A 14,027-nucleotide genomic window follows, 5' to 3' on the forward strand; every position below is an offset into this window, starting at 1 on the left:
CCATCGTTGATTTGACTACACAAGTTGATATAATTAAGCGCTTTTGGTGTGCCATCAGCAATTATTCCAGAAATCTTGAAATCACGTTTAAAGTATTCGATGTCAAATGGCTTTGGTTTCGAATCAACTTCAACTTTGATAGGTGCTTTGGGTGCTTCGTTCGATTCTGCAAATAATTTTTCGTACGCCTTTTTGTGCATCGGGGGAATCGGTAGTGCTTGAAGAATACCCGTTCGTTGGTAATCTTCCTCTACGGCATCGAGATTTGCCTGGATTTCTCGTAAAACTTCCGACTTCGATTTACCTTCGATCGATTCTTTCGGTACCTTGAGAAACTCTCCGATCACTCTTAACTCCGCAGTATTCAATTTGCGTAAAATGCGTTCCGCCTCGTCTTGAATTATCTCCATAATGTTATCGTAGCGGGTTTTCAAGAATTATTACGTAAATTCAAAATGGCTACCCTTAGCGATCAGTTCGAAACAGCCAAATCAGTTTTTTGAAACATTCATAACATTATCATTTCGATCAGTAAACAAAACAAAACTTCTTTCTCACTTTGTTTAATCATTCAGCAAGTAATTTCATAATACGTTGTAAATAAGTTCATAGGCGAAAAGTCATTTTTCTCTTACAGTTGTTCTTGTTATTATTCTTGTGTGTTGAGCATCAAAACATAACCAAACACATACAAATTGAAACTTTTCACCTTCAAACCATCAAACGATCTCTTGCTAATCTCTCCGAGGGCTCCAAATGTAACTATGGGGAAGTGAGACAGAGATTTGAGTCGAATAGAGTTGATAAATATACTAAAAGTTCTCTTCTTGCATTTAATTTATCTGTTGACTGAAACCACAGCCGCCATCTTGGATTTCCATTAAAAACTGAACTTTCCTATCCGTCAGACAAACATTTCTCGGGCCGCGGAAGAGCGTTCTCATACGCCCAATTCATAAGGGCGACACAAAGTTACAGGTATCATTTTAGTGGTGAACTACCATAGCATTAGGAGACTCAATATGTGGAAAGGTAACAGTTTGGAAAATCGAATAGCGATAAATAACCCTCGAAAAATTTCACGGGAGACCAATTTTCCGGGTTAAAGGTATCAAATGTTGTTTATGAGATGAACCTCTAATGCTTTCTTGGGGCCTTTCTTATCTTAGATAGGATCATGGGGATTATATAACATTAAGTAGGTAAAACTTAGTTTACACTGCTTGTCACGAATACACTCCCATTGAAAAACATAAAATCATATATTGCATGGTTCAAAAAATGAGTTTGAATTCTATTAAACTCTTGTTCTAAATGAATACTTCTCTATTAAATTATTGAGCAATCTTTAAGGAAAATATAGAAATCTTCCAACTTGTGTAACCAAAATAGCCATAAGTTCTGCCCAAGAAGCTGGAGCTTACGCATAGTCATTTAAGGGTGGTTTCCACCAGTGCGATAGATAGAACTATCGCCCCTTATTGTATACTAATTGCAATTGTGATCGAAAATACGATGATAGGATCAGCTCTTTCGCAAATTTGGAAACTGACCCAGTCATAAAATGACACGTGTACAAATTCGAAGACACAAATAAAACAAAAGATTTTTCTCGAAATTAATAGAGGAATTAGCAGCTTCCTTTGAGGACTCTGGTCGTGTTCAGACCAAGGTTTAAAGCAATTAGGTCTACATGTTTCTTTTATATTCCTTTTGTATCTAACGGCACGCTCCTCATTAGTTAAACCAAAGTTTAAAAAGGAATCACCCTCTGGTTTAAAAAATTTTTTTTTACGATTTCGTTGCAGTTTTCTGAATAGACGAAATCAGAATTCGCAAGTGAAAAGCATGCTCCTTTTGTAAATGAAGAAAAAAGAACGTGAAATTTATGACTTAGAGACGCTCGGAGCATCTCTAGCAGTAATGGCTTAAACGAACACGAATTAGTGTTTTGCAGAGGGATTCCCTGAAATTTTTTTTGTTTCAAAGTATCTCAAGAGAGAAGATGACATGATTTCAAGTTAGGAAAGGAGATTCCTCGAGATCGCCAATCGATGATGACAAAAGAAAAGTGATTATAATTGAATTCCCATATCAACAAAGTACTACTTAAACATTAAACTTAAACTTTCAGATCTGAACACGACCAGAGGGTGTTTTTCCACTGACAAAATCAAGCTAATATACTTAATGAAATAGTTGTTAAACTGTGAAAAGGTTAATTCTATAGTTGGTAAAAAGAAATGAAAAGAAGCATGCAACACGATAATGGTTTCTTTTCAGAGGAGGGCTTTAATTCCCACATCAACATCAGGCTTTGACCGTAAAATCTTTTGTAACTTCATACATGCCCCTGAGCAAGTTTTAGTGGATTAGCAATAAATAGGACAATTTCTTTCACTGAAGTGTCATATGTATGCATATGTTCGAAGATGGATCAAAGAGCAGCATATCAAGATTTTTTGGTATACTTTCATCAAAAATATGGCTATATTCGACCTCCTTCTTTTGAAGAGTGGGTGTACAATCATTCTTATCCACAACTAATTGGAAGTCACAGGCATCAGGCTCCCAACCAAACATTTTTTCAACAACTGAATACACAAGGTCAACAAATGAATTCTCAGAAAAGGCAGGAACGGCAGCAAGAACCACATCAGGGCGAACGCTGTACCTGGACCGCCGGAGAATCCGACATGTTGGTGTCAATGTGGAGAAACAACTACGGTAAAATCTTGAATGACGCATTTTACAACAACATAGCACAATCAATAAGCCAAAGTGGACCGAAAATTAAGACAGCTCAGCAATGCCGAACAAAAATTAAAAACTTAAAGGAAGCATACAACAAGGCCAAAGAGCATAACAACCATCAAACTGGGGGAGATCTTCAAACGAGTCCCTATTATGAGGTATTCGATGAAGTTTTAAGTGACCGTGATCCGCACAGACTGCCTTATGTTTTCCAAGTTGGCATTAATCAAAAAGGTGAGAAGTTACCATCTTATAAGTTTTCTACCTAAACCCCTTCTTTACCATAGAGGTTTTGCACTTCAGAAAAAAATCACAACTTTTCTGCCGACGGCTTACGCATGCGGAATTTATTTCGGCGAGATAATGAAATTTCTAAATTTGGCGAGGATTTATTTTGGTAACGAAATTGTAAATTCGACGAAACGATCTATAAACTTAGATTTGACCGGAAACCCCTTAAGGTAGCCTCTGTCAAACAAAAAAGTTATCCCGTGGGTACCTTCAGTTCCCAACCTCTACGGACTATACACAGTTTATTTTTTATAAGAATTACATAAATTGAGATGAGCCTCATGATTCTTAATTTTTTTTCTAATTTGAGCCTATGAATATTCTTAAATGATTCTTAAATTTTCAAGGTCGACTTTTTGAATTTTTTTTCAAGATCTACATCGGTTTTACTTACACAAGGTATTTTATCGTTATAAAGGATTATGTAAAAATTGGGAAATTCATGTTAGTGGATTGACACTGAGGTACCTTTGAAGAATAGATTCTCGCTGATTATAAAATTATTTGAGGCTGAGAGTGATTCTTAACTAATTCTTAAAATTCTTAAGATTTTGAGCCTCATGATTCTTATAAAAAGAATTCTTATAAAAAATAAACAGTGTATCTGTGAAATGGAAGAGGATCCCAGAGCTCTAGTGCTGTCAAATACTGTTGGAAAGACAAAAATTTTGAAAATAGGTAGACGTCAATGTGAAGATTATAAATTTCTTTTTGAAAACAATGTGAAAAAGTACAAAAATGTAGAAATGTTAACTTTACGATGTACTGAGAAGGAAAGTCATTTGTTAAGAGAGTATTGTCTTTTTTTAAACTTGAAAAACAAAAAATATTTACAAAAGGTGTCATTTTTATTCGTTTCAGGTCTTCAATCATCTAGATCTACATCCATCGGACCATCAACACTTCAGACTACACCTACAACAACAAATAATGGACCAAGCAACCCAACTGGACCCATTCTAGCCACTGGCAGATCCCAAACTAATCATGTAACGATTATATCTCAAACCAACTCTACCCAGACCGCAACTGGACAAAATAAAACAACAACTACAACGAGAGCCAGCGAAGGTACAACTCACACAACCACAACTAGAGCCAACCAGGCCATAAGTTCCACTGGACCAAATCAAACAATTACAACAACAGCAACAACAGCCGCTCCATCTTCACAAGCAAATCAAGTGGTCCCACCTTCAAGGGAGCAAGTCCAGCAAAATATTTTCAGAAGTAGTGGGACAAAACGTAAATCTAGTGAGACTGTAACCTCACTAAAAACTCTAGTTGAGGAGTCTGATAAAAGAACTGAGACCTTCTTTACAAAAATGGTGGAGCTTCAACAGAAATTCGAAGAAACACAAAAAGAGAAAGAGATGAAATTTTTGTTAGAATTAGCTAAAGTTATGAAAGATAAATAAAAACATATGATAAAAACTAATTTGCTTTTTCATAATTTAAAGAACTAAAGTTTATTCCAAAAGTTCTGGCAGTCCGCACATTTTGGTCAATTCCTCTTGAAGGAAAAAAGATATAATCAAAAGTAATACCTCGCTGAAAAGATAATTCTAAGTGGAAGATTATAAAATTTTAAAAATTTTCGAAAAATTCGAAAATGAAAATGAAAAACGAAGAAGAAAAAAATGAAGATTTTTTCTACTTGTTTAAAATATTTCAATTTATATTTTTCTGAAACTTTGAACTTCGCTGATTTCGAATATGTATTCAGATTTGTCTTATCTTTCTTTGACCAAAAGCTACAGTCCTCCGAAGTGGGTCCATTTAGCCTGTTTTTGCCCATTTTTGACCGTTTTAAGCCTACTTTGCAGAGAGCTGTAGCGTTTGATCGAAGAAAGATGTGAAAAATCGGAATACATATTTGAAATCAGCGAAGTTCCAAGTTTCAGAAAAAGATAAATTGAAATATTTTAAACAAGTAGTAAAAATCTTCATTTTTTTCTTCTTCATTTTTCATTTTCACTTTTGGATCTTTCGAAAAATTTTAAAAGTTTCTAATCTTCCACTCAGAATTATCTTTTCAACGAGGTATTACTTTTGATTATATCTTTTTCCTTCAAGAGGAATTGACCAAAATGTGTGTACTGCCAAAACTTTTGGAATAAACTATAGGATATAGAACTAAAATGTATCTAAATATCGGGTTAGGTGATCTCTTTGTTGATCGAATGTTTGTAAATTATTTATTGGGTTAACATATTGAGGATTACGATTCCTCAAGTCTCTAATTATTTGTTGCAATAACACATTATCATCTTGATCAAGTTCTTCATTGTTTTTCTGACATATGTTATGTAGGACACAGCATGCCGTAATAATAGCCGGAATGTGTTGAATTCCTTGCTCTAGTGCCTTTAAAAGACATCTCCACCTGACTTTAAGCATTCCAAAACCTCGTTCGACAACTGATCTGCTTTGAGAAATAATCCTGTTGTACTTTCTTTCTTCACGTGTTAGTTGTCTGTGACGCGTGTATGGTTTAACTATCCATTGCAAAGGTTGATATGCACTATCACCCAATAAAAACGGTTTCACTGTATATCCCATTACTTGACATGACGGTTCATTCAGAATAGAACCGTTGTTTGCATTGTGGAATAATGAGGTGTTACGTAAAACTCTTGCATCGTGCATACAGCCCGGAAATCCAGTAGCCACATCTAAGAACATAAGTTTCCCCCCAACAACTGCTTGTGTATTTATTGAATAATACTGTTTCCTACAAAAGTAATCGTCTTTGTTTGGAATTGATGGGCATGTAATTTCTATGTGTGTTCCATCAATGCACCCCACCACTTGGGGAATGACAGTGCCAGTCATATTCTTGAACTTGAGAATTTCCAATGAGGTTTCAACTTCTGTAGTGGGAAACCTTATATAATGTCCAGACATTATTTTTAGGGTGTAGCAAAATTCTAACAGTATCACATGTACACTCTTATTTCCGACTCCGAAGGCTTTTGCCACTACTCTGTAACTATTACCAGTAGATAAACGCCAAATAGCAACTGCAACCCGTTTTTCAAGAGGAATGGCGTCACGTAACATTGTGTTCTGTCGTATCATGGGCCGTGTTACTATGTTAATGATTTCTTGAAATGTTTGTGGACTAACACGGAATTCCTTTTTAAATAATTCAGCAGCAATTTGATTATTTCGTATCGCCCAAAGATTCCTAAACCAGTTTTGATCATAACAGGTCATCCAATATCTCCTTTGAGCCATTCTTGAGGAGAGAAGAAATAATATCAGTTGGGTTTTCAGTTTACTACGTCTGTAGTAAAAGTACAAGTTTTGTAAAAAATTTCGCCGACGCCTTTCTCTATTGCCTTGAAAAACTTTACTTGCTGCGTACATTGTTAAAACATTCTCCATTTTTGTCACAGAACTGTCATAACAGGCTTCCAAAGACAAGTTTTCGGTTACTGAGGAAGAGTTATTAATAGTTGCTACGCAAAATTTCACGAATAAAACAATGGGAGATTAACGATATTTCAATTTGGTTTAACTTTCAATGGATAGAGTTTGTGTTTCCAACATATTCGGGATTTATTTAATTGATTCTTTTGTTGTCGAGTTAACGACTTCGGATTATCCTTCTCTAATCTGTCAGTGGAAAAACACCCAGAGTGTTTATAACACTGAGTGATAAATATGAAAAAATTTTTAATATCCATTGAATTGTGCGATAGTGGCTATTGCACATTATTTTGTAAGTTAAGACATAAAGGTAATGGCTGCGTTTAGACCAGCCTGGCATTTGTAATTGCTTGCAGTATTCTTTTGAATTCTATTGTTCCGCGCAATTGTTCGGTTTGTCAAATGCCTAATGATGCCAGCGTGTTGGCATTTCGTTGGCTTATGAAATGCAATTTTGAGCAAAGGAATCCCCTTTTCTGGCATTTCAAATCAAACAAAGGAACCAAAACAAAGAGAAAAAATGACATTTTTGATTTTTTAAAGTATTTGCACGTTTTTTATTCAGTTCTTTCTATAGATTGTAAAATTTGCAAGATTTGCCATAGCCTAGCCCTACGGCAAAAAGTTTCAGTCTTAATGACTGCAGTTTTTGAGAAATTTCATGCTTTTCATTGTTTGATCTGTGCAAAGTTGAACTTGAGGGAATCACCTTTTTAGTAATGACCCTAAAAAGACGATTCCTTAAATGCCATGATAGAAAATACAATGGAAAAGCTATTACAATCGAATCCCTCATGAGCAAATGCCAAATTACAAATGCCAGTTGGTCTAAACGCAGCCAATAAAGATATAGATGGAGAGAAAACGTCTCGATAATGACCTAAATGGCCGTTGAAATCTTTTATAAATCTATTCAAAGTGGCTTTTCTTTGATGTACCATCATTGGAAGCAAAAAAATCCGAAATGTAAATTTATAAAAACAGAAAGAGGCTGGTCCGTTGATTTTGAAAAATTTAATTTTGCGAGAAATCTTAGTTAAAATGCGATTCGAAATAGTTTCAACTGATTTAAGGATAAAAGAATGTATTAATTTCATAAGGATATATTTTTGGGCTGGCATTTTGTAAACATTGAGAGTCGCATCACATTATTATTGAAAGTTTCTTATCTTAAAATCTTCACGTCTAAGTGAGCAGCGGTTTTCATACTCTGACAAAATGATCGATACAAGGTTCCTAATAGTAACACGTAATTCTTTTTTAAATCTATCGATGGCTTTATGGGCAGGTTCCCCTAGAAGTTTAGAGTATTGTGCTTATTATGTGAAGTTTTTTCAATTTTTCATGACAAGGCTATTATTCTTTTCATTCATCTTAAATATTCCCACGATTATACCCAAAATTAATCATCTTATGTTCCCAAAGCAACCAAACAGCTGTTAGCTTCCGATGATAAATCAGAATAGAACAAAAGGCATTGACTCTCCATCTATCTTTATTACCTTCATGGTTAAGAGAACCATTACTATCACAGTGTAGCTTTCACCGCTTTCACCTTCATGCAAATCCCTATCGCACACTGCAATATTCCACCTCACAGTGCGATAGTTTTGGAAACCACGCTTTAGGCTTCCTGCGGTGGCAATTATGTCTAATATTATATCTATTCATCTAAAATTTATTTGATACCACGGTGAAAGCCTGATAGTAATACCGTATAACTTCGAATGGATACCCCCTTTAAGATAAACGCTCCCTTCGAATAAACACGTCCCCCCTAAGGAGGGGCATTTATTTGAAACAAGTAGATGTAAAGTACGATATGAAGGAAAATTTAGATATACAACAATAATTCTATTCTTTTAGTATTCGAACTGAACTTTATACACCTGATAGCTGTTATCACCCGTTTATCTTAAAGGGGGTACCTTATAGGGGAAAACTTCGTCGGGGGAAATTTTCGTCACTTGCTGGTTGTTGGTAAACGCATTAAGGCCGGGGAAAATTTTCGTCGGGGAAAAATATTCGTCACTTGGCCAAAATCTCTTCACTTTTCCCCGACGAAGTTTTCCCCGATAAGGTATTCATTCGAAGTAATACGGTATTACTATCAGGCTTTCACCCGTTTATACACCTCTAAATTGACATATTTGTACTCAAATAATACTTTAAAGGTAAAGTAAGGTTACAATACAGACTACTAAAAGTGACCTTGGTTATATATTATTTAATAAATACCCCTTCTTTTAAACGCCCCCTCGAATAAAACGTCCCTCCTACGCAATCCAAACGTCCGGGGCGTTTATTCGAATCAAAGTAATACAGGGTGTCCCTAATTAAAGTATCGAGTTTGAACATGCAATTGAGTAGAAAAGTTTGTGTGTGTTATCGCTAAAATATAAGAACGTTCTCCATCACACAGGCTTATTACAAAAGGTAGTTACAACGTATAAATTAATCGTAATGACAAAGAAAAAAGAGGGAGAGCTTAAAATACAATTTTGTGAACACGCACATAAAACTTTCTACTCATAGGCTGCGTTTAGACCAACTGGCATTTGTAATTTGGCATTTACTCACGAGGGATTCGATTTTAATAGCTTTTCCATTGTATTTTCTGTCATGGCATTTAAGGAATCGTCTTTTTAGAGTCGTTACTGAAAAGGTGATTCCCTCAAGTTCAACTTTGACAGATCAAACAATGAAAAGCATGGAATTTCTCAAAAACTGCAGTCATTAAGACTGAAATTTTTTGCCGTAGAGCTAGGCTATGGCAAATCTTGCAAATTTTACAATCTATAGAAAGAACTGAATAAAAAACGTGCAAGTACTTTAAAAAATCAAAAATGTCATTTTTTCTCTTTGTTTTGGTTCGTTTGTTTGATTTGAAATGCCAAAAAAGGGGATTTCTTTGCTCAAAATGGCATTTCAAATGCCAACGAAATGCCAACACGCTGGCATCATTAGCCATTTGACAAACCAAACAATTGCGCGGAACAAGAGAATTCAAAAGAATACTGCAAGCAATTACAAATGCCAGACTGGTCTAAACGCAGCCATAGTTGTGTTTCGACTCGATACTTTAATTAGGGACACCCTGTACAGTACTTTCGTTGTGAAATTAATAACATACACCCATTGAGGTATAAAGAAACAGGAGAAGTATGCTATTGTAACCATGCTCGCCCTACGATTAAAAAAATTACGAGGTATGCATGCTCATAATCTCATATATCGTGCATTTTTAATGAGCTCTTTTTTTGATAGGTGAAATCTTATTGGCTAACTTAAGTGTTGGAAATAAGATGAGGCGAGATTCATTGTTTCTGACATTGGTGTAAGAAAATATTTGGATTAAAAAAAAGCCTGTAAACTTTGCAATCCTTCATCAACTGACAAGATTTTTCGATCAACATTTTCTTCAAAGTGAACTCTATTGCTTAATACTTTCCTCCAAAATTCTCCAGCGACTTTTTGTCTACAAATTGGGTCTGAAATTGTGTGTGCTTCCTTATACATAACTTTTTATTTTCTGGCTGGAGAAAATATCTTTTCAAAACAAAATTTAATGGATGACAAAATTAAACGCAAACTTATTTCGTGGAGCTAAATTTTATTTTATTCTCGTATATTATAAGGCTAGAAATCTTCGATGCTGATACTCGGTGTATTTAAGGGCAAACACACATGTTTGAAAAATACTTTTTATATAGATTTTTAAATCGTAAATAAAATTATTCTAATATTCGATCTTGGCAAAACAAAGTACATATTTGAAGTCTCCATTAAATTTCGCGTTTTTTGATGTATATATGATCAAGGTAATTATTAAAACATAATTACTAATTTGTGGAAAAATGCAAGAATTCTCCAATTTTTAAGTGAATTCTTGAATTGCATGAGTAATTTTTCTAATTGGGCATTGAAAATTTGACATTATCTTAAACCCATGTTTTGTAATGTGTTTTCAATGATTCGCATAGAAAAGTCTTAATAGATGAGAGGTTTTGGCGCTCAAAGTTCACTAAATCGGACTAAAATTCTATTTTTCTACTGACGTAAGCCTTTATAGGATAACAATTCCATTGTTTGGAGCCGATAAAACCTTTGCGAATTGTTAAAATTCTTATTATACTATACACTACTTTTTGTTGAAAGCGAAATTTTCCGAGAGACTTTGATATTATCCATGCAATAACGATTTAAAGGTAATTTGGTAGCATTTCGTTGCTGATAAGATTTTACAGACCAACTTTCCAGATCTCTTTTTGACGTAACGAGCAAACAATGTTTTCAATAGATAATAGAACTATAGAGTTAAATGGAACCTATAGGATAAAAAAGACCTATTTAATTAAATTAAAAGAGTAGCAAATGTTCAATAGATATAATGAACCTTTAGTAGATAGATAATAAACTTCCTTTGATAAATGGCTTTTAAAAACAGTATTGTTCAAGGGGTGTTCAAGATTAAAGTGCGCCCAAAACTGTTAATAAATGAAAACTCTTATTTATGTCTTATTGATTTATATTGTATAATAACCTCTTTATTTCGAAAACCTATACGAAAAAGCCAAGACCCATTGATTTGGTTCTCGTTGTCATAGATACACCCGAATCAAAATTTTAGCCAGAAAGAGAGAAAAACTCAAAGAATCAGCCCTTAGATACACCGAGTAGTAAGGATGTTCAGAGCAAACTTGAGTTCTACTAAAAAGTCATATTCTTCGGGCGAGCCTAGAATTTCTTTTGATTTATTACATAAAAGAAATCAAAAGACTTTAACGACCAATTACCGACAAATTCATCTCCTGTCTTTCTTTATACCTCTATGATACACCATAGAATTATTATCAGATAGAATGAATTCATGCTTTTTTCCTCAAAATGAAGCGTGTCTGCTGCGTAAGGGGTGCCTTAGTTGCAATGGGAATTCAATTGCACGTGTGCAATGATAATGTCATTTCTTATCGTATTTTAATTGCATATTTTCTCATGCTTGATTGGATTCTTTTGAATATTTTCAACTGGAAATTTCGGGCACTTCGTTCCCCTCCCCTCAATGGGGGGAGGCGTACGGTTTTTCGGTATTGCGGAAATCGACCCTTTTTTCTTCGGAAATTCGGAAATCAGGCAAAATTCCTGCGGTATTTCGGAATTCTGAAATTGTTTCGGTATCGGAAATCCATGAATTTTAGCTCCGAAATTTCGGTATTGTAAAGCTTTTATCCCTTTTTTTCGGAATTTTGGGAAATTTGATGAAAAATTAGTCAAAACGAGGAAAAATACCCAAAAAATTTGTATCGGAATTGCAAGCATTTTTTTGCGGAATTTCGGAAATTTTGGCAAAATTATTCGGTATTTCGAAAATCGCGAACCCCGTACGCCCCCCCCTCAATGCAAATAAGATAAATATATATTTGAAGTCAGCTCATTTTATAGATTCACTAGTGTTGAAAACAATTTGAAAACACACTTCTAAGAAAAGAAATTTGGGTGTGAAGTTTACACCTAAATTAGTTATTTTTTCCGTATAGACTAAAATTGATTTTTTTATTTTAGGAGCTAAAATCGATGGAATCACTAAATTTCAGCTAAAATCGATGGAATCACTAAATTTCAGCTAAAATAAATTTGTGAATACCAATCGTTTCCCAAAACTAAAAATTTCGTAACTGAGAAGAAAAACCGTGCAATAAAGAGATACCCTTATAAAGAGATTTCTATCCACGCATCAGATTTTGAGAAACTCTTTTTACGATCAATAATCACTTTTAACAAAGGGAATCTGAATAGACGATTACGCAGCCAAAGTGAGATATTATTCTATCTGATAACAGTTCACTGATAGAACTATTGATTTTTCTGGTGACTTTTTGACTTTCGAGCGCTATCAAAATAAAATAAAAACCTACTCAGAGAGCTAAGGGACTGGATTTGAATTTGACTCTAAAAGTTCATGATTTTTCGTTTAATTCTATAATTTTATAAGAGCAATGAGGCTCAATTAATATGCCAAGAATTAAGAACCATTCAAAAACAACGCTGAGGGTCAGACGGAATGACTAGATTCTAAGCAGATAAAAAGGTTGAAATTAGTAAAAAAGAGCATTAAAATCTAAAATACCTCACTCTTTCCCTAGCAATAAGAAAAACTTAAGAAAAAGATTTATGCTCAAAGTGCAAAACAAAAAAGGACAACTGAACTTTCTTAAAAATTTTACTGGTTCTTAAAAAATATAAACAAGACGAGTCGAAAATTTCGCATAGTGGACGTTTATTCATATAGACGATAAATATATCATAGAGATATAATCATATTAAACTTCATCAAATTAATATGGATTTCTTCTCGCTGTAACTACCCAACTCTATTGGGACAAGCTGGAGTTTTTAAAAGCTCTTATTTGATTTGGTTGATCGTTAACCAGTAATAAAACAATTTTGTTACTATTTCTAAAGAACGCGTCATCTCTATCACTTCAAATGACCAATTAGTCAAGTATCTTATAAAAACTCCAGCACATCCCACTCTGTTCTCCTTCCAAATAATAATCGAAAATGATCGAAGAGTTGGAGCATCTTAAAGGGGGGTTTGTACTTTTACACTGAGACGGGATCGGCTCTTTTTAGTACGGGCGGATTTGACGAAAAAAGTGACGGGAAAACGGTATATTAAAATCGGACGGTGGCAGTGATTAACCTTATTTTTTGCCATATTCCGAAATTTTAACCTCTTCATATCGGTGTGACGGTGCTATTACTATTTTTCAATTTTCGGGATTCTGGAATAGACCTTATCGGAGTTTTTGATTTTTCTAAAAAAGCGATGCATTGTGGGATTGTTTCGAGTGTATTACAATAGAATTCCCTCGAGGAATTCCTAGGAGATTTCTATTGTAATACACTCGAAACAATCCCACAATGCATCGCTTTTTTAGAAAAATCAAAAACTCCGTTAAGGTCTATTCCACAGATATCTAAGCCCGAAGGGCTAGATAGGCAACTTTAAGCTTTCTCCAGCAAAAAAAAGTGAAGCAAAAATTTGACTTTTTAAATTTCGTGCCGATGGATAGGATCTAGCATTTTAATTGTTTTCGGAGCGCGAGATCAAAAAACGTAGGCGGCGAACGCTATTTCACATCTCTCAAACCGGTGAAATTGCATATTTTAGTCACGTGACTCTGGTAGGAAATCCTTCCAAAGATGAGCTTCACTTTTTGATAAAAGCCGCAAATCTAGCCCTTCGGGCTTTACAGATATCTGTGGTCTATTCAGCCAAAATGACTATTTTTTTCCGAGACCAAGGAGACTTTTCCGGAACCCACGAGATTTTTTCGGGACCCACAAATAAAGGCACGGAAGGTACGAGAAGCACGTAATTAATCACACTTAAGAAATTAATACTAAAATCTGAAATCGTGTCAATCTTTTCAAAAAGTGCTAAGTCCTAAGTTTTACTAAATAGGAAAAATTTTCCCAACTCGTAAAAATTACCTGCGCATAACAATCTTTCCAAGGGGAAGAGTCTGGCATGATAGAGCTGT

At 34.6% G+C, this 14,027-nt stretch overlaps 1 protein-coding gene across 1 annotated transcript; it reads left to right on the top strand.

The window, feature by feature from the left end:
- The first annotated feature begins 2,522 nt into the window (after window positions 1-2,522).
- Window positions 2,523-4,483, top strand: LOC136817146 (mucin-22-like). Its single transcript, XM_067073483.1, has 2 exons — window positions 2,523-2,988; window positions 3,907-4,483. Exons 1-2 carry the CDS (start codon window positions 2,616-2,618, stop codon window positions 4,461-4,463), a joined length of 930 nt encoding a protein of 309 aa, XP_066929584.1. The 5' UTR covers window positions 2,523-2,615; the 3' UTR covers window positions 4,464-4,483.
- Window positions 4,484-14,027: the final 9,544 nt, after the last annotated feature.

This window comes from Clytia hemisphaerica, unplaced genomic scaffold, assembly GCF_902728285.1.
Source record: "Clytia hemisphaerica strain Z4C2 unplaced genomic scaffold, Clytia hemisphaerica genome assembly, whole genome shotgun sequence".
Lineage (NCBI taxonomy): Eukaryota > Metazoa > Cnidaria > Hydrozoa > Leptothecata > Clytiidae > Clytia > Clytia hemisphaerica.